At 43.1% G+C, this 24998-nt stretch overlaps 1 protein-coding gene and 1 non-coding gene across 2 annotated transcripts in view; one reads left to right on the top strand and one right to left on the bottom strand.

Annotated features, from left to right (window-relative positions):
* Positions 1-24998, bottom strand: part of TBX4 (T-box transcription factor 4) — a 45484-nt gene that overhangs the window by 5410 nt on the left and 15076 nt on the right. The window contains exons 4-6 of the mRNA XM_044674045.1: positions 22419-22566; positions 2656-2808; positions 24-112 (exon numbers count right to left, since the gene is read on the bottom strand). Of these exons, the coding sequence (XP_044529980.1) occupies positions 24-112; positions 2656-2808; positions 22419-22566 (390 nt within the window). The remainder of the gene's footprint in view (positions 1-23; positions 113-2655; positions 2809-22418; positions 22567-24998) is intronic.
* On the top strand, positions 15972-16079 carry LOC123248115. The gene has a single exon (XR_006506216.1). It is a non-coding gene; the product is annotated as a U6 spliceosomal RNA (small nuclear RNA).

Below are 24998 nucleotides of genomic sequence, written 5' to 3'. Positions count from 1 at the left end.
ATGGGTTCTCTTTCGTCTCACACCTCTGTAAGCGAGCCACACGCAGATCGCTGTCATCACTGCCCCGGAATCCTTTGGCAAATGGGTTATTCTCGATTTTGAGTTGAGTGATCTGTCCAAGAAGGAAATAGAAAAATCACTGACATAGTTCCCTTCTAGAATATGCCTTTAGGAATTCAAAATCAAGGCATCTGCCACCTATCTTTTTTATTACTTTTTTTAATTTTTAGCTGAATTAAAAAAAAACTCTCCCCTTCTGCCTTGGAATCAATGCTAAATATTGGTTCCAAGGCAGAAGGGCAGTAAGGGCTAGGCAATTTGGGGTTAGGTGACTTGCCCAGAATCACACAACTGGAAAGTGTCTGAGGCTAGATTTGAACCCAGGACCTCCTGTCTCTAGGCCTGGCTCTTTATCCACTGAACCACCACCCTTTTAATACCAAATAAAATGGTCATTTTCATAGAGATAGTAGAATAGAAAAAGATTATACATGAAACTGTGAATCTCTATTATGGCTTGCTTTTCTTGTTAAATGTATAATAAATTCAATCTGAAACTCTCAATGTTGTCCTACTTGTTTGTGCTGCTCTCTCTTTTTGTTCTCTTCTCTTTTTCTATCTCATACAATGTCCTGAACTTGGATGAATATGGCAGGAATTGTGTAGAAGGCCATCACCTTCTTTGTCCCAGCCTTGAGAGACCCTTAACTAACTTTCCCTGACCTCAGTGTTCCCTAGATTCCATCTTTCTCCATTGGGCCCCCTTTTGTGGGGAGTGCTCTAGAAATACTTAGCAATGGCTTGCCTTGCCCATTTGCTGGTATTCCCAGGGCCAATCTAGCACTCTTCCGCAAACAACCTGGCCCCATTTTGCCATTTTGGTGAAGGGATGGTGGACAACTGCAGAAAAGAACCAGGGACTCCCTGTTGGAGGAGCGCTTGAGTGAAAGTAGACATTCATTCTACCCGTCCTCATAGAGAAGTAATGGTAACCATGATGAGTACAAGAGAATCCAAAGGGAACAGGGAAAAGATGGTGGAAGAGAAGAACAAACAAAGATTTTACTCTGGGCAAGATCTATCCACTGTGTGAAGTTATGGGGAGGGAGGCTGTTGGATCAAAGCTGTTGTTATTTGGTTGTTTTTCAGTCATGTCTGATTCTTCAGGAATCCTTTTGGGGTTTTCTTGTCATGGATACTGGAATGCTTTGTCATTTCCTTCTCCAGCTCATTTTACAAATGAGGAGACTGAGGCAAACAGGGTTATGTAACTAGCCAAGGTTCACATGACTAGTGTTTGAGGTCACATTTGAATTCAAGTCTTCCTAACTCTGGGCTATCTATTGTGCCATTTAGCTGCCCTCACTGGATCTAAATGCTCAGCTTCAATTTGCAAATTCAACACTGTAGGAGTCTGAGATGGAGATGGATCTCTGGTTCCCAAAGGAAAATCTCAAATGAACGAGCCCTCCAAGATGGGCCATTTCAAAATAACCAGAGAGAAGCGATGCCATCCCCTTTTCTCCCTGCTACAACCCAATTACAGCTTCTCCCAAGTCCCGAAATCATCCAGACTCCTGTTTTATAGAGTATTCTGCTGCCCCAAGCCTATCTGGCCCCGGCTCCATTGTCATATGGGAGCTATTCCAAGCCCCATAGTTCAACCCAAAAGGAACTAATTTAATTCTACAGACCTGTCAGGGGAACCAAGGTCAAGGCAAGACAAAAATGGGTCCAAGACACCAAAGTTGGCATCTACCCACTGCCCTGGCATCTGGAATAATGGCAGGAGATATAGGGAGAACAGGAAACATTGTAAGAGGGATAGGCACAGAGTGAGCTGGGCTTGCCCATTCTGACTAATTGGAAGGAATGAAGCTGCCAGCCCCCAGGGGCAAGACTCTTGCTCTCCAATCATCTTTCAAGTGGGCAGATGTCCCAGTTCTTGGGGCATCTTTTTTCTCCAGTCTACCTCCTCCCCAGTGAACTGGAGCCAGAGTTAGACCAGAATCCCTTCATTCAAAGTGAGATTGACAGAATCAAGAGAACAATTTTTGAGATGACCAGTCATACTCCAAGAAAAGAAAAAAAAAATAGAAATCCCCCCACCTAATTCATGCCCCAAAGTTTATTGGTGTAACCCTTGACTCTCTCCTTAAGTACCTATGCAATAATCACGTTTTCCTTTTTGACTCTCTTTTCCAGGTCATTATTTGATTTTCTTGCTATTCTGAGTGACATCTCAGGGTCTAAGAGGTCCATGGCTGTGGGTCACTGCCTACAGTGCTTCCTGCCATGCATCAGTCTCATAGAATATAGTTGAACAAGACCTTAGGGCTCATCTAGAAGTTGAGGACCTGAAGCCCAGGGAAGGGAAGAGACTTGTCCAAGGTCATCTGAGGAACCAGCAACAGAACTTGATCTTTCTAAGAGGCTTCAATGAGAACTCAGTGTCCTAAAGCTATGCTTCCTGCCTGTTTGGGGCTGTCGTGCTAAAAGCTTGGTTTTCATCTGTTCTATGCCAATGGCATTGCTCAGCCTGTTCCCTATTAACAGAGTGGGTGATATGTTTGGTCTTCTGGCCTCCCTCCCAGGTTAGGAGCAGGCAAGACGAGGGGTGGTAATCAAAGCAAGCAGGGAGAACGCTCGCTATACCTTGTGGTTCTGGTAGGAAGTCACCGAAATGAAGGAGGTCTCTGGGAACACATGCGTGCAGAAAGCCGTGTTCTTGGAGCCAAAGGCATTGTTCTCATCAGCCTTCACAATGTGCAGCCGAGGCTGGTACTTGTGCATAGAGTTGAGAATGATCTGGAAAAGAGGGAAGACGCCATGAGCATTCTGTAGCCTGGGTCTGCTTTCACGGGCCACTTCTTGCCTCCCTAACGACGGGCTGTTCTAGTCTGGAGGCAATTCAACTCAATTCAATGGTGCTGGGGACATGAAGAAAACCAACTGATGCAGAATGAGGTAAGTAAACCCAGGAGAACACTTTATACAATGACAACAATATTATAAAGACTTCGAAAGACTTAAGAACTTTTATCAATTCAATAACCATCCAGAGAACAGATGATGAAGCATGCTCCCCACCTCCCAACAGAGAGCTGATGGACTCAAGGTGCAGATTGAAAAATCTATCTTTGGATGTGACCAGTGAGAGAATTTGTCCTATTTGACTGGGAATGTCTATTACGAGGGTTTTCTTTTACTTCTTTTCAATGTGGAAAGGGGAAGGTAGCTAGAGAAGAAATAAATGCTTGTTCTGTTACAGAAAAGACCCACAACAGCAGAGTTGTCCTTGTCCTCAAGGAACTCATTTTCTCTAGGAGGAATACAACATATTCACTGATAAATATTTCATGGTAGATAGACGTGCTATGATGGAAGCAAAGGAGAAAAGACAGACCGCATCCTCCAGGGCTGTTTGAATAGGAAGAGAATTAATAACTGAGGGAGTTCAAGAAAGGACACAGAGTAGTCCTGAAAATAAATTGCAATATTTTCCTGGTCACTAATAATCAAAAAATGTATATTAAAACAGGTCAGAGATTCATCTTACTCCTTTCAGATTGGCAAAGATTAAATGGCAATTGTTGGAGGAGCTTGGAAAGGCAGGCATACTAATACATTGCTGGTGTAACTGTGAATTGGTCCAACCATTGTGGGAAGCAATCTGGAATTGTTTACCAAAAAAGTTACTAATCTGAGCATATCCTTTGATCCAGTACATTTTTTTAGTTTTGTGGCCTAAAGAAGTCAAAGACAAAGAAAGGTACTAATTTTTTTTAGACCCTTACCTTCAATCTTGGAATCAATACTGTGTATTGGTTCTAAGGCAGAAGAGTGGTAAGGGCTAGGCAATGGGGGTTAAGTGACTTGCCCAGGAACACACAGCTAGGAAGTGTCTGGGGTCAGATTTGAACCCTGGACCACCCGTCTCTTGGCCTGGCTCTCAATCCACTGAGCCACCTAGCTGTCCCCCAAAAGGTACTAATTATACTAAAAGAAAAAAAAAATTATTCCAACACTTTCTGTTGCAGTTTCCCAATCTTTAGTAAATGAAATGGGTGAAAAAATTATTAATGGAATCCTATTATAATGGAGTATTTTAATGGGATAATGTTGTAATGGGATATTATTATGCTGGAAAATAATAACGAATATTAATTTAATGGCTCAGTTTCCTCAACTGTAAAGTGATTCTCACAGAAGAGATAGTTTTTGAGCTGGACCTTGAAAAAAGATAAGGGAAGGTAAGAGGAGAGAGTACATGAGGATGGCCTGGGCAAAGGCACCAAATTGGGAGATGGACTTGAAGAAGTTCTATTTGGCTGGAACTTATCATGAGAAGGGGAGTAATGGGAAATGGGACTGAAAAGGTTGGAGGGAGTCATTGTGGAGAGCTTTAAATGCTTGTTTAAGTGTGCGTATTTTACCAGTCAGATGACAAAAACTCATTAAGCATTCACTATGGTAAGGTTCTATGTTAAAAACTGGAGATGCAAAGAAAGTCAACTGAGGGCTCAAAGCAATACCCAACAGAGTTTAAAATGCCACCAGGAAGCCAGAGCTAGGCTTCCCTTTCTAGTTAGCCCATGGCCATGGCTGCACTCTCTCCCTTGAAATCTTCACCCTGAGTGGCCAGACCCAACTTCTTTTAGGAGATGCCACACCTAGCTCCTGCTCTTGGCATTTCGCCTTGGGGAGAAGTGGGAAATGTTCAAGCGAAAGATGAATCTTAGCCCTCTGCCTTTCTCTCCTCCCTTAAGTCTTTCCCCTCTAGCTGACCCAAGTCATAGAATGCGAGAGTAAAACTATTGCTCTCCTTCCCTTGATTCCTGCTCTCCCCTTCCTGACTTTTCTGCCTACTCTCTTTCATCTTCTCCTCTTTTTTCGCCTTTTCTTATTCACAGCATCAGCTTCTTAAATTAGAGGGTTGGGTTACATTCTTTCTAAGGTCTAGTATCTTACTAAGACTAAAATGGCCCCACAACAACAAAAAGGTCCCTTCCAGCTCAATAGCCATGCTTCTCTTGGCCTCAGTTTCCTCATCTATAAAATGAGGGAATTGAACCTCTGGGGTTCCTTTCAGCTCTAAATCGGTACTCTTGTGAATCTCTCTGGGACTGTTTATTCATCTTTAAAATGGACGAGATGACCCATAAAATTCTTGCTCCCTCCAATCCCTCAGAGTTCTCTTGAAGAAAACTCCATCCCCAAGAAGGAACATCTGTTCACTCAGGGCAGAGGGCAGAACTAGCTCAGTTTAGGGTCAAAGGAGACAGATGAGCCAGACACCAGAACCATCTACTGACCCTATCACATTGGTTGCTTCTTCATTGTCTCAACCCAGTTGAACAAGAAGGATGCCTCTTGTTCCAAGGACCCACTTCAGTTCTTCTGGGACTTGGGGGAGGAGGGGCTGCGTCCCATGGGTCCCAGTTCAGCAAGGCTCCAAGCCTGAGCCCCTAGGAGTGTCCTTTGGTAGTTACTACTCCCCAAACCTGCTTCATCTGGCCGCACCGAGCCTTCCCTACGGTAGCGGCTGCATTATGTGCCATTAAAATGTATTTTTTATTGTTGACATTTGCCAGACACCCTTCCCACCAGAGGCTGGACCAGGAATTTGGGGCATTTTATCAGCATGTCTGTAACTATTTAGCTGCTGGTCATGGCTGAGCTAGGCCTGCCAGAACCTCTTCCCTTTTTAAGTTCCTTTTCCTTTAACTGAGTGCCCTTTTCTAGATATTTTTTTCCTTAGGCTCCTGCTTTCCTACAGATGGAAGGGCACAGCCTAAATGCTGAGGCTTCCTGAAGAGTTTAACCCCTGAGAACCTAAGTGGTACCATGGAGAAAAGGAGTACCCCCCACTCAGGCCCAGGCATAGCAAGAGACAAGAACCTTCCCCAGGGAAACTTGGGGCAAAATGTCTGAAGGGGTGTCTTGACAAAGAGGAATCACATTTGTCCTACTGGGCCCTGGAGAGCAGAACTAGCAACAATCGCTAGAAGCCAGGGAAGCCGATATGGGCTTAAGTCGAGAAGAACCTCATCACTTAGAGCTATCTCCAGGAGTAAAGGGATACCTCAGGATGTAGGGGGTATAACTTGCTGAAAAATCTTCTAACAAAGGCTAGATGACTCCATTGTCAGTTACAGTATATTGTAGGACTTCTCTTCATGTAGAAGTGAGAGGAGATGCCTGCTCAGGTCATTTCCAACTATGAGGTTCTCTCCAACACCATGAGGAGGACTTTAATGGAGAAACAGGGAGATTAAAGAAAGGAGAAAGCCACATAGACAGAGATTCAGCCTTCCCAAGTCAGAAATCATTGAGTGTCACCTCTGAAACAGAGGTGGATAAATCACTTAACCTCTCAATGATCCAAGCAAATCTCTAAGACCATAGACCAGCTGCTAATCTGCATTTGGTTGAGGAGTTTCCTTGCTGGGAGTTCCATGCACCTGTGAAACCACAGGTCTGGATGAAAAAAAGGAGAAAGAAGCTTAGCAATGAGAAGCTTAACTCCTCAGAGAAGAGGTAGAAGAGATAGTTTGATTCTGAGTATAGTAAACTTAGATGGAGGGGGATATTTAACCTTTGTCCCTGTTGGGGATCAAAGGGGAATGCCCCTGAAAGGCACCCAAGTGACCAAAACCTATGTTAGAGAGAAGTGGCCTAGGGGTAGAGTAGTGGTAAGAGTTATAAGAGGACATGAAGAAAGATGAGGTGGGGTGTGTGTGTGTGTGTGTGTGTGTGTGTGTGTGTGTGTGTGTGTGAAGCCTGGTAGCTCAGTGAATTGAAGTCCAGGTCTAAAGACAGGAGATCCTAGGTTCAAATCTGACCTTAAACACTTCCTAACTGTGTGACCCTGGGCAAGTCACTTAACTTCCATTGCCTAGCCCTTTTGGCTCTTTTGCCTTGGAACCAAAACACAGTATTGATTCCAAGATGGAAGGTAATGGTAGTTGCCATGGGGACAACTATATCAGAGGGAATGGATACCCTCTCCATGCTAGTACTCTGGAGCCCACAGGGCAGCTAGCCCTGCTAGTCCTACCTCTATTTCAAGGCTACCTTCTACCGGAATGTTTCCTTGAATAACCCATGCTCTCCTCCCTCAGGTAGTCAGGGTCTTCCTTCTCCTTATGTAATAAGTTTATACATCTACCTATTTTGCTTCCATATGAATAATATTTCTTGTTTCCCAGGTCTCTGTCTAGTGTTTAGTGTTGCAAAGTTGGATACTGCTGTACTCTCTGGCTAATGAGCTGTCTGTACTAGTCCAAGCTATCATTATATAATAACTAATATTCAGAATGTTGATCCTGAGCATAGGATGGCTGGATATACATCCTAATGAAGGAAGGAGAATCCTGAATGTCTTAGGGAAAGGACCAGATCTAGAGGGTTGTGAAATAGAAATTTTCAACAAAGAATTTTAAACTAAGATCCATTCTCCAAATAGGGACCTGCGAGGAGGATAGGAATGGAGAAAAGTCAGTCAATTATTAAGGAGTGAAAGAATAAGCTCTAGATTCATTGTGGCAATGAGCTAAAATTCTGAAAAAAAAAAAAGGAAGAGATCGAGAATGAGATAGAAACACAGAGACTACCAGACAGCCAATCAGTCAATAAACATTTATTAAGTGTCTGCTAGAAGCACAGAAGAAAGACAAAAAGGGACAAAGGGGAAAAGAAAGAGAAGAGAGAGAAAGAGACAAAAGATAAAAAGAGAAGCCATCCTGGAGATACAGATATTGTCATGGAATCCTATTCTAGGAATTTGGTTGGGAGACAGGGGATGGGAAAGATACGATCAGTCATTACAGTGGTAGGGAATTTCCAGGTAGCACTCTGATCTAACCAGAGTCTAAGACCCCAGCCATGGACACAAAAAGTAGGTTTCAAGGTGGGAAGGTCCAAGCAAGGAAGAAATTAGAGACCAGAATTAGAGTCTTTGGTAAATTGCTACTATGATTTATTTAAAATAAATTTTGAAATAATTCATGCGCTTCCCAAGAAATTGTTATTTCATACAATTGATCTAGCAGGTTTAACTCTCTAGACTTGAGTGATAAACTCAGAATTAAGAAAAAACTCTAGGAAGTTAAAAAAAATAGAATACCCACAAGTCTGTGCTTATGTATTCAGAGAATAGTTGAAAAAACAAGTTATCCCTACTCAGCACTGGCTTACTCTTACTTTTTATACAATTCTAACAACCTTTCTCATATTCTTAAACTTCAGAAGATTAGAAGCAGAAAACTGGAGAATACAGGTTGGAGGCTTACTTTAGACAAGGATGATGAGAACATCAAGAAATGATATGATGGAGGCAACTAGGTAACCCAATGGATAGAGGTTCTGGAGTCAGAAGGACCTGGCCCCAGATCCTTCCTATCTGTATGACCCTGGGCAAATCACTTAATACCCTTTGTCTAGCCTTTGTCACTCTTCTGTCTTAGCATCTCTAAGGCAGAAGGTAAGGGTTCAAAAAAATAAAAATGTAATGACATGACAGCCTAACTGAGATGAATGAAACAGAAAATCTATAAAAAGCAGGAATAAGAACCTAAAAAACCTGGGCCCATTTAGTACAAGGGCAAAAAGTCCTCCACACTTCTACAGACTCTGTAGCTATCACTATTAAAATAATGAATATTCATAATGATGATCCCAAATGCAGGATTAGCGATAAGATGTATATACATCATACATTCATCTCAGGACCTTGGGTCATTCTTATGGACATTCCCAGCTCATAATCAGGGTGTTGGGTTTTTTTGGTTGTTTTTTTCTTAGCAAATCATGAAAACTTTTTACTAAGGTATAGAAGAGTTGTGATCTGTGTCCATTGAGAAGGTACCCATTGACACACATGACAGATCCTAAAAGTATCAAAGTAATGATGATTGGAATCCTGGAATCCAGTTTCAAAGTTATGTTCTTCAGACCAAACTTATTCTAATTGACCCAAAAGTGGGGCAGCTACGTAACTAGGTGACTCAGTGGTTAGAGAGCCAGGCTTGGAGATGGGAGGTCCTGTGTTTAAATATGGCCTTTAATTTCCTAGCTGTGTGACCCTGGGCAAGTCACTTAACCCCAATTGCCTAGTCCTTACCAGTTTCTTGCCTTGGAATTCATACTTAATATTGATTCTAAGACAAAAGGTAAGGGTTTAAAGAGAGAGAGAGAGAGAGAGAGAGAGAGAGAGAGAGAGAGAGAGAGAGAAGAAAAAACCAGAAGGGAAGAGTATCATCCACTTTAGAAAAAATTCCATCCAAATAGGGTTACATTTTTAAGGTTTCTGCACTTGATATCATTTGAATTACTTATTAATGCATTTAAATGTAAAGAATTGTTGAGAAATAATTTTAAAATGGGGCATGCTGGTTGTCTCAATGGAATTATGATACCATGGAAGAGTAATGGTAATCCATAAATGTGATACACCATACAATGTTTATCCAATAATTATCATGAAGAATTGAAAAGAATTACAGCAGAATACATTACACAGAAACAAAAGAGAAGCCTACTCCCACTTTTCAGGGAAAGGTGAGTGTGGAATTTTACAGACACTGTCAGAAGCGATTTCTTTATTACCAGGGAAAGTTCCCTATGGAGAAGGTAATATCTGGAAATGACTGTGATGTAACAACCAAAGGCATCAATAAAACTTTTCTTTGCTTTAAAAAAAGAGAAGTACAAATCGCTTGCTATGTGAGGCTGGAGAAAGGAAAGATCATTTCCACCGGGGAGGATCACTGCTAATACCAGGTAAATGAAAAGTCCTGAGGAAGCTGATGGGGGCTGAGAAATCTGTTCCATACTTGGTCTGGACTGAATGAACCAATCCTACTTGGTTTAGGATAAGGACGCTAGTTTTTCCCATCATAGGAACTGCCCATTCTCACAGCTGCCACAGAGAAAATATTCCACAGAGACCCTATTGAAAGTGAAAAGAAACAGAAGCCTGGAGACAAATGGTGATTTTTCCCAGAGTCCCAAAACACAGACATAGAAAGGTTTTCCAAATACAAGCCTCCTCTCTTTCCTCACTCCAGTGACCACAGTTTCCTCATCTGTAAAATGGGTATGGTGAAACTTTATACAGCAAACCTCTCAGGGTTATTGTAAGGAAAATGTCTAACAAATGGTGAAATGAAATAGGAATGTGAGCTGTTACTGGGTTTTGTGATGTTGGTTCAAAACCTCAATATCTCAGGAAAGCGGAAAATTAATTCTTCTTGCCCTCCTTATATTTATTGTTTATTTTTAACAGTTTTTTAACTGGGGAAAAAGAAATTCTAAAAAATACACAATAATGAATAAATTATTAAGTTAATATATTAAATTTTATATGAATAAAATAAGCACACATTTAAATAATTAAATAAAGTATGCACAATAATTATGATCATGTAAATGAAAAGTCAATGCTGTAATAACTCCAATAGCCAATGTGAGATTTAGAGAATATGGAAGGAAATATACTTCATGCTATTTAGTAGGGAAAGGGGGCCCTTTAGATTCAGAATATTGTGTGTGTTGTCAGAGGCTTGTCACTGTATTAGACGGTTTTGCTTAACTGGTTTTCTGGAAATGACTGATATAAAGGCAAAAGGCACTGGCACAACTAAGAGGCTCAGTGAATAGAGAGCCAGGTCTCAACATTGGAGGCCCTAGATTCAAATCTGACCTTAGATACTTCCTAACTGTGTGACCCTGGACAAGTCACTTAACCCCAGTATCCTAGCCCTTAACTCTCTTCTGCCTTGGCACCAATACTTACTATCCTAAGACAAAAGGTAAGAGTTGGAGGGTGGGGGCACCAATAAAAGCCCTCCCACCTATTTTTGTGAAGTAAAAAGCTGGACCAGTTCCTTAAAAGTAAATGAAAGGGTCATCTGTCAGGCCAAGCATAGACCTGCATTTGGTTTAGAATAAGGAATAGGCAGTCTGCAGTCTCTGAACCCTCAGGGTGACCCCTGATGCAGGTAGCAATGAAGCTGTGGATGTCACTCCCAAAGCAGTCATACGAGCCCCGCTTGTCCCATTAGGAAGAAGATTCTCCCATTAGAACATCACCAGCAGAGTTAACTGGCGATCAGTTGGCTACCCAGAGGCCAGAGCCAGACGTGAGGGTATCAGTCACTCAGGGACCCAGGAGATCAAGCTGCCTCAGCCGAAGGGGAGCTCAGGGGGACTAGAGATACAAATAGGAGAAAAGGAAAACCAGTCCCTGCCCCCAAGGAGTTTACAACCCAAATAGGAAAGATGACACACAAAAGGATGCTGGAAAGGGGGAGAAGCGGAGGTGTACCAAATCACTAATAATCCAATAAACGCAAATGAAAACAACCGAGGTTCCTATTCACAGGCGTCTGATTGGCAAAGAGGGTAAAAAAGAAGAATGGCAAATATTGGTGAGGCTTTGGGAGGACAGACACACTAATGTCCTGTGGGTGAAACTGAATTGGTCCGGCCATCCTGGAAAGCAATTTCTCTGAAACCATGCCTCCCAAATCCTTAAACTGGGCATATCCTTAATGCAGAGATATAACTACTGAGCGTATACACCAGAGATCAAAGGCAGAAGGAAAGGACCTGTCCGTACAAAAATATTTATAGCAGCACTTCTTGTGGGAGCAAAGGAATGAAAACTAAGGTGGTACCCATCAGTCTGGGGAGTAGCTGAATAATTATGGTATATGAATGTGATGGAGTGTTGTTTTCCCTTAAGAAATGATGGAAGGTCAGACACTTCCTAGCTGTGTGACCCTGGGCAAGTCACCTAATCCCCTTTGCCTAGCCCTCACCACTCTTCTGCCTTAGAACTAATACACAGAACTCGGAGCCTGGGTTCTTGAGCCCAGAAGGTCCTTAGTGGCTATCTGATGAATGACTTAATAAAACAACAGCTCTAGGCTGTCTCTCCTAGGTTCCTGTTTTGCTCTATCCAATTAATAGAAAAGGTTTGAGAGTAAAGCTGGTGAGACCCAGGCAGGCTCAGCTACATTTAAATCTCAAAACCCAGCATGGGTCCTCATTATGGCTTCGACAGGCTAAGATTCCATTCAGCCTTCCTGGGCTGGTTTGGAGTACCCCACCCCACCTCAAAGAACTAAAGTCCTTTTTCCATAAAACATCTCGAGAGGCTGACCTCCTCACCTTCGTCTCTCCCCCGTTCTCTGGTCCCACGGGTGGGCACCTTTGGCCCTACTTCTGCCTCTCTGCTCCAGAAAGCAATTGCTTGTTCATTGCTGGGTCCACCTGTACAAACATGCCAGAGCCGCACAAACAGTGCACCCATCCAGACTTTGCCCACCTAGGTTTCCCTAACACACAAACAGTTTTGAAATTCCATTTGTGTTACTTCCACTGTTGGGAAAATGTCTCTCCTACCCAAAACACAGCCACCAAGAGGAGGACTATGCTAGGTGGGGGAAGAGCCAATGTGGGATAGTGGACTAGATTTTGAGTCAAGAAGATCTAGGTTCAAGTCCTGGCTCAGCTACTCAAATGACTACTTAAATGGCTACTTTAAATGACCACAGGCTAATTACTTTTGTTCTCTGAGCCTTGTTTTCCTTCTATAAAAATGAACCAGGTATCCCTGGAGATATCTTCCAGCTCTAAAAAAATGGAGGCTATAGTGCAAAGAGTCAGGCTCTGCTGAATCAGAGGACCTGGGTTCATATCCCACCTTTGATGCTTACTATACAGGTGATTTTGGGCCTCAGTTTCCCCATCTGGGAAATAAAGGAGTTGGATCATATGGCCTCAAAGATCCCTTCCATTTCTAGATTCTTTGGGTCTTTCTGCATGGCTAACTTGTTTTCCTAGCACTTTCTAGACATGTCAGCTTGGGAGGTGGAGGTGCCCAGTGCTTGGGGACATCTAGTGATCCACTCTTGGATGACCAGCTCTAGAAGGAGGCTCTTCTGGTTCCTTTAATATTAGGGGAAGGTACCCTTGCCCTACCTACCTCATGGGGCTGTGAGGACTGCTCTCTGCAAATCCTAAATCACTCTGGGAATATTTATAGTATTATGATTATTGGGTTCTAGAGTGAAACTTTCAAGTTTTGCATGTGGTTGCTTGAATCTCACAGTTCCCTATCGACTCCGTATTTCATTCTTTGTCTCCATAGACATTTTCTAGGGTTAGATGTTTCTTTCACTATTTGCCCATTTTCCCAGCCTTTTTTTTTTTTTGGCCTATGGACTGGGAATTCTGAAAGCTACTGATTCTGTCTCCTGTGCTGCTGGCTTGCAGGGCTGGGCACTGTGAGTTCTTTTGCCCTGGGGCTAGGTCTTCACTGTAACACTGGCTTGAAAAGGCCCAGCTCTATGGACTTCCAGGCCTCACTGGGGGCTGGTGCCAGGGTCTGGGACTTCAAGGGGTGGGTCTGGGGTGTTCTATTGTTAGTGTAGCCCAGGCCCTGGGATCCCAAAGTTGGCTTATCCCCTGGCACAGTAGTTGGGAGAGTGGTCAGTCAGCACTCCACTGTGTGCAGTCTTGCTTCTAGTCGTCCCATGAAAATCAACTCTCTCTGCTTGCCTTTCAAGTTGTGTTCAGCAGGGGAGCCCTCTCACTTTGTCTTGCTGTTGTTTTTTGGCTCCTATCATTTTGAGGTGCTTTTTAAAGATTGGTTTGGAAGGATCATCAGAGAGGTTTCAGCTTTCATCACTACTAAGCTGCCATCTTGGCTCTGCCCCTTCCCAGCTCTCTAGAGTGAAACTAAATAACAGAACTTTTATACTCTGACCCCAAATCCAGCCAGTCTTTCCAATATACCCTGAGGAGAAGATGTCTGGTGTAGTCCCAAAGAGATGTGAGACCCATGGAAGAAACCAGAGCCTAAAATAATTATATAGTCACTCAGAACCCTTACCTGAAAGGCCCCCTTTGGGTATCTCTGGCCTTGTGAATTAATCTACCTAGGCTGCCTTTCCTCCCACACACTATGACATTAGTTATTTAGAATATAGGACTACTGGCCTTGGAGCTTTAGAGTTAAACTGAAGACCTGCATTTGAATCCTGCTTTAGACACCAGCAGTATAACCCTAGGCTAGTTAGAAGTTTCATAACCTTTTCCAGCCTCAGTTTCCTCATTGGTAAAATAATAATAATAGCAACTACCTCACAAGGTAGGTGCTCACAAGAGCATCAAACAAGGAAATCTATAGAAAGAGTTCTGCAAACTATAAAGTGCTACATGAATACTAGCTATTATTATTGTTATTATTATAAATGATATTCCCAAAGAATGGTCCAGAGAACTTCCTTCCTAGCCCCAAGTAAGTGGTTATGTGCAAATCTACCAAAAAAATGTCCAGGAGGAGAGATTACAGGAGGGAAGGGAGTGTGATAGGCAGGTGGGGAAGGGAAGGCAGGGGTAAAAGCCTGCATTTCTGCCCCAAAAGACTGCCCCTCCTCTTCAGTAGGGGTGTACTCTTCCACCCCACTGGAATTCCCTGGCCTTCCCCAGAGTTCCAAAATGCCCCAACATGGACTGTTCTACTACTCCTTATTCCGGGGGGGGGGGGAGGTAGAAAAGGTAGGGAAGTTCCTCACCACCCCCACCCCCACCTCCCTCCCTGCAAAAAAGAAAAAGAAAAAAAAGTTCCAGCCGGGTTGACGGTTTTACTGGGAAACATGATTAAAAGCTGCTGCAGACAAATCCCTCTCTGGAGCCTCTAGGTCCATTTTTAAACCTTATTAGAGTTTTGTTCCTTTCTCAGTTTTGGCAGGATCAGACTCCTCCCATCCTGCCTTTTTAGCTCTTACCCAAAGGGTACCCTCCCCTCTGGGGGTTTGTGGATTACCCAGGCGCCTATGTGTGCATGCATGTGGGAAGGAGTCAGACAAGCAGACAGAAGCACCCAGAGTGGGGAGAGTTATCCCAGAGGTGGATCAGAAAATGGCAGCCAGGGAGCTTGACAGGATCTCAAAGACCATCTAGTCTGTCTCCCTCCTTTTCCAGATGAGGAAATGAGCCTCAAGAGAGACCCGAGGTCACACCCAATGAATTGTCTATGTTCATGCATGTGGCAAATGGCAGAGACAGTATTTGAACCCAGGCCCTTGGAATCTAAATCTTCTCCAAAGCACATAATTTAAGAATTAGAAGGGGCTTTCCTGTCATTGATAGTTTAATTCATATCTGAAAAGAGTCATGATACTATAACATATCGAACAAGTTAATCTACCTAACATCCTAGTGTGGGGAACCAGAGTCCCTGGTTCTGCCCACTGGGACCAAACAGAACAAACATAATCCTTCTATTCTTTCCTGCTAAACAACCATGAAGTAGCATTGATTCATAGCCATAGCCTACGGTGCCGGAAACTATAGGGAAGACTCAGGAGGCCAAATGAAAAGGACCCAGAGGAGAAATGGCCCCCAACTAGGTCAGCTCCTTCCCAAAACATCAGAAATCCCTGTCGCTCTGTATATTTTGGGCCCTGGAACAAAAGGTCAGTAGGATTTGGCTGAAGGTCCAAAGTCTGATGAGATCAATTAGCCTGGGGTTTACAGACGCTACCACACACAGGATCTGTGAAAATATTTCTGCAGATCTGTCATGTTGGGAGAAAATATACATATTTATTTTCACTAACCACTACCTGAAGTTTAGCATTTCCTCTGAATATTTAAAGACATTATTCTCAGGAAAGGTCCATGAATTTCACCAGGCTGCCAAAGAGATCCAAGACACACACAAAATTAAGGATTCTGGACTAAGTAGAACTCTTTCCCTACTCCTAATGAGGGAAATCTTCAGGTAAACCAGCAGCTTCTGACTGTTCTGATTCTTACACCCCCTAATAGTTAAATTCTTAATCAAAGAATATTTCCTCATGTCTATTTTGTAGAATTAAAAATGATCCAACCTCCTGTCTTTAAGGAGCTCACATTCTACTAAGAATAGAATAACTCAAAAATTAAAGAAAGCAGTACTTGCTCTGGCAGCACATATACTAAAATTGGAACAATACAAAGAAGATTAGTATGCCCCCCCACCCAAGGATGACACACAAATTCATGAAGTATTCCATATTTTTTCTATAAGAACTGCAAAGACCTACATGAACTGATGCAGAGTGAAATAAGCAGAACCAAGAGAACATTGTACATAGAAACTGAAACATTGTGGAACCATCAAATGTAATAGAATTTGCTACTAATAACAATACAATGATCTAAAACAATTCAGAGGGACTTTTGAGAGAGAATGCTATCCAAATCTAGAGAAAGAATTGTCGGTATAGAAATCCAGAAGAAAACATATGATTTATCAGTTGTTTATATGGGTATATGATTTGGAGTTTTGATTTTAAAAGATTACTCTATTTCAAAAAATGAATACTATGGAAATAGGATTTGAGTGATAATATATGCATAACCCAGTGGAATTGCTTGTCAACTCCAAAAGCTGGGAGGGAAGAGGAGAGGAAGACCAGAAGAATCACGTAACCATGGGGAAAAAAAATAAAAACTAAAATAAATAAATAAATTTGAAAAAATAAAAATAAAAGAAAGCAGAAGGGGATAAGGGAAAAGAAAGAATTGATACAATGTATTAAAAGGACCAAATACCGCAGGAAGAGAGATGAGGTTATACCTGGGTTTTAATGAAGAATCACAGGTCTTTGAGAGACAAAGGACCTTGTCTTTGTTGTTCTGTTCTATCTGATTTTTCATGACTCCTGGGGGGTTTTCTTGGCAAAGATACTGGAGTGGTTTGTCATTTCCTTCTCCAATGGATTAAGTAAATAGAGATTAAGTGACTTGACCAGGGTCATGTAGCTAGAGAGTGTCTGAGGTCAAATTTGAATACAGGTCTTCCTGACTCCAGACCCATTGCTCTCTCTTCTAAACCACCTAGCTGCAAGGACCTTAGCACATACCTAGTCCTCCCTCTTCAATCGACAGAGGTGGAACACAAAGAAAGGAGAATTTCAAGGAGAAAGATGTTCCAGGCAAGGGGAATGGTCTGCTCCTATGTCCTGAAGTTAACAAAGAAGGCTGGGTGAGATGGGGAATACAGCTAGGAGGCCAGTTTGGCTCAAATGTAAATTCAGTAAAGGAAAAGTATGAACTAATGTTGGTAAAGTAGGATGGAACCAAACTAGATGGCCTTAAATGGCAGGCAAAGGGTTATGTTATTTTATCCTATAGACAACTAAGAGCCATGAGGGTTTTTGAGCAGAAGAGTAATATAGGCACATTCCTATGCCTTAGGAAGATTATTTTGGCAGCTGCATGAAGGAATACTGCTTTCAGTTGCAGAAAAGATGTCAACCTGCATTATTGGAGGAAGTTTCCTTATCAAAGAGTTCCCTGAATCATTGAAATTACAGGCCTAGTCCCAATCTGTCTCTTATGTGAAGGACAGACTGGAAAGAAGAAATAGTGGAGACCACAACCAGTAGGAGGCTATTACAGTAATCTAGGCTGTGGTAGAGCCCTAAAATAGGGTGGTGGCAGGGGGGAGCAGAGAGAGATGGGATCCAAGGGAATCAATAGGACCTCGCACATCATTTGCCACAATGTTTTTGGGATATCAGGGGAAGAGACAGATCAGAAATGTTTCAGATATTTGGACTCACTAGCAGAAAGAATGCTGGCGTTATCAAAAGAAAAAAGGAAATGATTAAAAGGGGAAGAGGACAAATTCATTCTGGGACGTATTTCCCTTAAAATGCCAACAGGACATCCAGGTGAAGATGTCCAGTAGGTAGCTGAACATATAAAACCAGAAGATTGGGACTAGAGACATGATCATCCAGATGAAGTCATGGGAGTGTGTCGTCACCAATGGAGAGAGAACAGAAGAGAGCCCCAGACAGAGCCCAGGGGGATACCCACGTTTCAGAGGCAGGAGGAGGGAGATGAACATGGAAGAGAATGGGGGAGTGGGAAACTGCAATACAGATGGCAATAGAACCAAGATCATGGAAGCAAAGAGAAGAGATGGCATTAAAGTGTAATTAAGCTTATACATTTGAGTCTACTTAGAACATCATTTTCTGTCTTCTCACTTGACCATAAATCAATCAATATTTTTTAAGAATCTACTCTATGTCTATATGACTCCTAGGCAAATCACTTAATCCTGTTTGCCTCAACGTCTTCATCTGTAAAAGGAGCTGGAGAAGGAAATGGCAAACCAATCCAGTATCTTTGCCAAGAAAACCCTAACTAGAGTCACAAAGAGTCAGAATGACTGAAAATGACTGAACAACAAAATATGCCAGGCACAGTTTCTGAAGCAGTAAGGATACAAAGATTCTGCCTTCAAAAAGCTTATGCTCTATTAGATAAGCAAGTTCATATGTAAGTATATATATAAAAAAAACAAATGGATTGGCCACAACCCTTTAACTTGGTTGGTATAAGGAGCTCAAGACAAGAAACTCTGCACCAATGTACATTTTCACCTTTTGATTTTAGCACATTGTCTGGGACATTAAGTTCAATGACCTGCCTCAGGGACACAAAGCCAATATGTGTCAGAGTCAGGATTTGAACCCAGGACTTTTGACTGATGCCCAGCTCTCTAGCTACCATGTTCTCCTATTTCTCATACAAAAGAGACACAGCATGAAATAATGGTTAGAGAAATGATGAGCCCCTCTTGCTCTCTCCCTCCCTCTCTCTCTCTCTCTTCCTCTGTCTCTCCCTCCCTCTGAATCTCCCCCTTTCTCCCTTCCTTCTCTCCCCCTCCCTCTCACCCAGCCCCATACACATCATCACCACCACCACACTTGGTTCAGTTCTATCTGTGTAGCAAATGTGTGCACAGCAGATACAATTAGTTTTATCCTCTTAATGTTCTAGTTGTTCAGTCATTTTCTGTTGCCTGACTTTTTGTGATCTGGTTTGGGGTTCTCTTGGAAAAGATGCTGGAGTGAATTGCCACTTCTTTCTCTAGCTTATTTTTACAGATGAGGAAACTGAGGTAAATAGGGTTAAGTGACTTACCAAAGGTCACACAACTAGTGTCTGAGACCAGATTTGAACCCAGGAAGATGAATCTTCCTGATTTCAGGCTTAGTCTCTCTAACACTATAAATTTCAGAGAAAGCACTGACCAACATTGGAGAGACTGATTTCCTTGCTGCTAGCTCCCTATGCCAGTGAAATCACAGGGTCAATCCCTAGCCTTCGTTAGGAGGCACCTGATCTGAGGGATCAGAAAAAGCTACCCTCCTAGAGAACAAGGGCCCTACATTTATTCATCTTTGTAATGGAGAGAGAGAGAGAGAGAGAGAGAGAGAGAGAGAGAGAGAGAGAGAGAGAGAGAGAGAGAGAGAGAGACTAGCTTCCAATAGAGGCCAGATAAATGTCTCTAAGATCAAGTTGGATCCTGTTTATCAGACTTGCCCCACTCTAACAAAGCCCAAGAGATGAACTCAACTCACAAAAACCGCTGTATATAGGATAGGATTATTCCACTGTAGAAGGGGCTCTCCCGTTCCTTTAAATCCCAGTTCTCCAAGTCCTGCTGGATGTTTACAGAGTATCACCTCCCTGGGGAAGGCACGCCGGCAGCCCACACAGAGAAATGCAATACTTGGAAGAGCCAGTGACAGCCAGTCAACTGAAGATTCATTCGAAATTAAGATAAAGCCTCTCCAATGTCTCTTGTGGGGAAATTTGAGATATATAAAAATTTGGCTTATACACNCCCTTACACATCATCACCACCACCACCACTACCACCACACTGGGTTCAGTTCTGTCTGTGTAGCGAATGTGTGCACAGCAGATACAATTCGTTCTATCCTAGATAGCCACAAAGCTGCCAGGACAGACCAGGGGCCCTCTGTGCCGTGGCAGATAACTGTGTACTCCCCAGGCCTACATCTGCAATACACATGAATTAAGATTTTCCAAATAAAATGCTCCTTTTTTTTAATGGGCCTGCCAGAGCCAGATTGGAAAATAATGAGCTTATGCAACCTGTGAGGGGCGGGTCCCTGGATTGAAGGGGGCCCAGAGGCAGCATCACTGGGGCCAAAGAACTCCACCCCACAGAACCCAAGGCCCTGGAATTAGAGGCATGATATCCCCTTCCCTTCCCCCGTCTTCCCCATGCCCCATCACCCATTTCCAGACCTCAATCTAGTCTTGATTATGCATCAGAGGGATGGGGGAGAAATAGTGCAGAAAATCTCAAAGGGTGGATAATCCAAAAGTTGCTCCCCCTAGCTTGGGCACCTCTTAACTGATCTTTCCCACTAATGATAGAGAATGACTTGCCCGGTTACAGCTGGCAATGTCCAACTGACCTAGCTAGGCTGAATTCCCTGGCTGAATTTCCCCCGCCCAGAGTAGGGGAAAGGAAAGCACGAGAACTGTTTTCAGGATGAAATCAAGGAATCGGTAGGAAGCATCAACCACGCATATTCCAAGGAGATCAAAGACAGAAAGGAAGGTGTCATATACATCAAAATACTCCCCCAGACACTTTTATTCTTGGCTCTTATCTTCTGCCTTAGAACCTATTCTGAGTTTCAGTTCTGAGGCAGAAAAGTGTACAGGCTGGGCAATTGAGTTTAAGTGACTTCTCTAAGGTCACACAGCTTGGCCAGATTTAAGTGTGGGACCCCCTGTCTCTAGGCCTGGCTCTCTATCCACTAAGCCGCCTAGCTGCCCTTATAGTGATACTTTTTATGGTAGCAAAGCCCAAGAAATAAAGCAAATACTCACTCATTTACTGGAGAATGGCTAAAGGAATTGTGGTACCTGAATGCACAGTAGCATTGCTGCACCACAAAAAATGAGGACTATACAGAATGCAGAGCTACATTATAGGAATTATAGGAAGAATGATATGAACCGATACAAAGTAAAGTAACTACAAGATAGAAAACAATAGATATAATGACTACAACCATGGAAACACACACACACACACACACACACACACACACACACACAAAACAAGAAGACAAAACTGCAATGTAATGACCAAACTCCCCTTCTGGGAAGAACTGAGAAAATGTTCTCTCCTCCCTTCTTTGCAGACCAAAGATAGAGTCGGGGGTATTGCAGACGTGGAATATTGTATATACTATAATGCAGTGATGATGAACCTTTTAGAGACAGTGTTGGCCCCTGCTCCCACCCGAACCCCCCAGACTGAGTGTTGTGCCCCTCCACCAACCTCCCGAGTGCCAGGCGTGCCCTCTCCCTTACCCTACACAGGGGAGGGAGAAAGCGTTCCCATTGAGCTGCTGGGCAGAGGAGTGGGAGATGTGAAAAAATGTGGTCAGGCAAGGTGGAGAAGGGGAGGGGAGCAGCTCCACCCAAGTCCCTCTGCCTTTCTAGTAATGAACTCTGGGTTGGGAGGGTGGCCAAATGCCTGTCTTTGGCACCTGTGCCATAGGTTTGCCATCACTGCTATAATGCATTGGTTTGTTTTGCAAAACTGCCTTTCTAGTCTTTCTTATAAGGAGTGACTTACTAGATAGGAGAGGGCAGAAGGATATATTTGAAATGAAGTCAACAGAAAAACAAAAGAGATTGATTCAAATAAAATTGACATCCAGATATAGCCCACCTAATCATGCTATAGAAAAGTTTTCCTTCCATCTTTCAGTGTTAAAGTTTCTTTTTGATGGCTGAGATGTTGCTGACTACTGATATAAAAAACTATTATTTTGGCCACACCCAGGTCTCAGGGAAATTAGGAATTAAAAAAAACTCAGCAAAGAAAAAATAAAATTGACAAAAGGAGAAACATCAGGATGATTAAGGACTGCATTTGAAAATGATGCTTCCTTGTTTTTCAAAGTCTTGGATAAGACAGGTATTTTCTCTCATTTTGCAAATGGGATAACTGAGGCACTGAATGATTTGGTGACTTCTTGGGATCTCACCACAAAGTTAACTTTGAAAAGACATATAGTGATCTAGTCTCAGATACTTCCTAGCTGTGTGACCCTGGACAAGTCACTTAGCCCCAACTGACTAGCCCTTACTACTCTTCTGACTTGAAATGGATACTTGGTATCAGTTCCAAGACAGAAGGTAAATGTTATAAAAAGAAAAGAAAAGACAACCAGTGGACTCTTTGTCTCTGTCTCTGCCTCTCTCTATGTCTGCCACTCTTTTTCCCCACCTCCTCTCAAAACATCAATTTATTTCCCTGGCAAAACCTGGATGGAACTCCATCAAATCCTCAAGTTTGTTTGTTGGGTGGGTATATTTCGTATCAGGAAAATTAATGCAAAATAAAACGAGGCACTGTTGTTCTTAATAATGAAACCGAGAGAGTAAAAGCTGGTGTCCTGGCGTGCCGATACCCAGCCCAGTGAACTTCCTTCCACCCCTACCTCCCAGTGCCCAGATGGTTAACTTGCCACCAGTCAGGGAGAGGACCTGTCTCTTACATGCCCAAAAGGGTCCAGGTGGTTGTTGGTCAGCTTCAGCTTCTGGAAGGAGACCAGCTGCCGCATCCAGTGTGCCCCTGTAGCTGGAGAGTCTGGATGCACGTACAGTCTTCCTGGCATCGCAGGCTCTGCCTTTCCCGCCACCATCCTGCCAACACAGCAGACCCCACATTAGGGATCCCCTGCCCTGAGTGAACTATTGGATGCCAGGGAACCCCAGAGGGGACCTTGCTCCTAACCCACCTTGAACAAAACCAGGCAACCAATCAATAAATATTAAACACCTACTATTTGCCAGACACTCTGCCAAGTGCTGGAGCTACAAAGAAAGGCAAAAGAACTTCTCCACCCTTGAAGAGCTCACAATTGAGTGAACCAGGCTGGTGAACTGATTCTCAGAAGCCTGTCCTATCAGAGGGGTGAAGTTCACGGTTCTTGCACTTCTGTAAAGGACACATGTTTTCCTCCAAGTAGGGGAGAAGAAGAGGCCTGTGGGATTGGTTTCCTGCACTGACACACATGATTGTTACTGATGCCCAAAGCTAGTGATAATTCAGATTACAAACTTGCAGGGGAGCAAGAGAAATTTCCAGAGACTTGTCTTCCAAGCCAGTCAGCGATTGGCACTTAAACCCAAGCTCCAGCTCCAAGAATAAACTCAGAACCAGCTGGGAAAAGCCTTGGAGATCAGCTCTTCCAAATCTCATTTAAGGGGAAATTGAGGGCCAGAGGACTTAAGTAACTTTCCCAAAGTTACATGGGGGGAAAGTAGTAGAATTGAGGTGATAACTCAAGACTTTGTTCCCTAAGCCAAGTGTTTTGTTTCATTTTGGTTTAGACCTGACCTTCTGTCCGAGTATCAATTCAAAGACAGAAGAGTGGCAAGCGCTAGATCAATGTTAGCAAGCAGCTCCCCCATGCTGGAGTAGCACGCATGTCAATACTTTGCCAACGCTGCGCTCAACAATTGAGTTTTGCCCAAAACCAATTAGCTAATAAGTGTTTGAGGTCAGATTTGAACCCAGGTCCAGTGCTCTATCCTCTGTACTACCTAGCTGCCCTTCCAAGTTTCTTTCTATTATGCCAGATGCTTTTAGAGAACAGAAAGAGAAACACTCCCCTACCTCCACCACTGCCATTCCTATCTTCTCCCACTACAGGGAGCCCTCTGCTCTCTCGCCTCCCCACCCATTCTCATGCCCAGACACGTGCACACACGTGTACATTTGTACATAGCTATCTGCATGTTGTTTCCCCCATTAGACTGTACGCTTCTTGAAGAGACCATATTTTTTGCTTTTTTGTATCCCCAGCCCTTAGCACAGTGTCTGGCACATAGTGGCATTTAATAAATGCTTGTTGACGTGACTTGTTGATTCAACCGGACGTGCCTGCATGCACAGACAGGCACACACATACACACTTCAAAAATTCAGTTTATTTTCCTGGCAAACACTATTGGGAATACCCTCAAACGCAGGCTAGATGAGAACAACATTTTCTATGGGACCAGTCAAGAAAATGAATGGAATAAATGAGGTAGGCTCTTCCCTATGATAACGAGGCTGTAGCAAAGAGGCTGCTACCTTAGCTCTGGGCCTGAAGGAACTTGGGAGGCATTAAATCAATCATCCAGATTCAGTCCTCCTTCCCAAGCTGCTCTACCCAAGGGTCTTAGTAAGGAAGTCAAAATTCTTTACTAGCCACTTGGCCAGAGATCCTCACTCACCCTGAGGGAGGGAGCTGGTGACAATTGAAAGATATTCCATAGCTGACCTCAGTTGTCCTCATCTGAAAAATGGAGAGCGTGGGCTAAATAGCCCCTAAGGTCACTTCCATATCTAGAGTGATAGAACTGGAGTTAGAAGACCTGGGTTCACGTCTGCTATGACTCGTCCTTTGGAAAACTCCTTACCTCTCTCTAAGCTTTGGTTTTTTTCCTGCATGTAGAAGGTATTAAATGGAGGTATCTAAAAAAGCACTGATTTTGGAGTCATGAATCTTTGATCTGAATCCCAGGTCTACAATTTCCTACTTTTCTGATCTTGGGAAAGCCACAACCTCTCTGGGCCCCAGTTTCTTCAGTTATAAAATCGGGGATTGAACTTGATGACCTCTGAGGTCCTTAACAGCTCCAGATTTATGACCCCTTATCTCCATGGCCTTAAAGAAGAATCCTTTCTAGCTCAAAATCTATCATACTACAAACATCAACATCTATATCCCTGGACTTACAGGTGGGGAAACTGAGTCAGAGCAACAGAATAGGTCTAAAGGTAGAGTTCTTTTCCACCCAGGTGGATTTTGCTTTGTTTGGGGAAATAAAAAGGGACATGAGAAAATAAGGATTGAATGGACAAAAACCAGTATATGTCAGTTATACTTTATGAGATTAAACAATGAAAGCCATTTCTAGCCTTCTCTCACAGTCTCGGTAACTAATATCAGTGTTTCCTGTCCTATGCCCGAGTTTCCTTTCCCTCCCAAGATTCCAATACCCTCAAATTGCCCTTTACTTAGTAGTCCTAGATTTTTGTGGGACTTGAAGCCTACCGGTGATCCAAACACCCCCATTCTGAC

Source organism: Gracilinanus agilis, chromosome 4 (assembly GCF_016433145.1).
Source record: "Gracilinanus agilis isolate LMUSP501 chromosome 4, AgileGrace, whole genome shotgun sequence".
NCBI lineage: Eukaryota > Metazoa > Chordata > Mammalia > Didelphimorphia > Didelphidae > Gracilinanus > Gracilinanus agilis.
The sequence above is the reverse complement of the archived record's forward strand: the minus strand, read 5'-3'. Positions and strand labels throughout refer to the sequence as shown.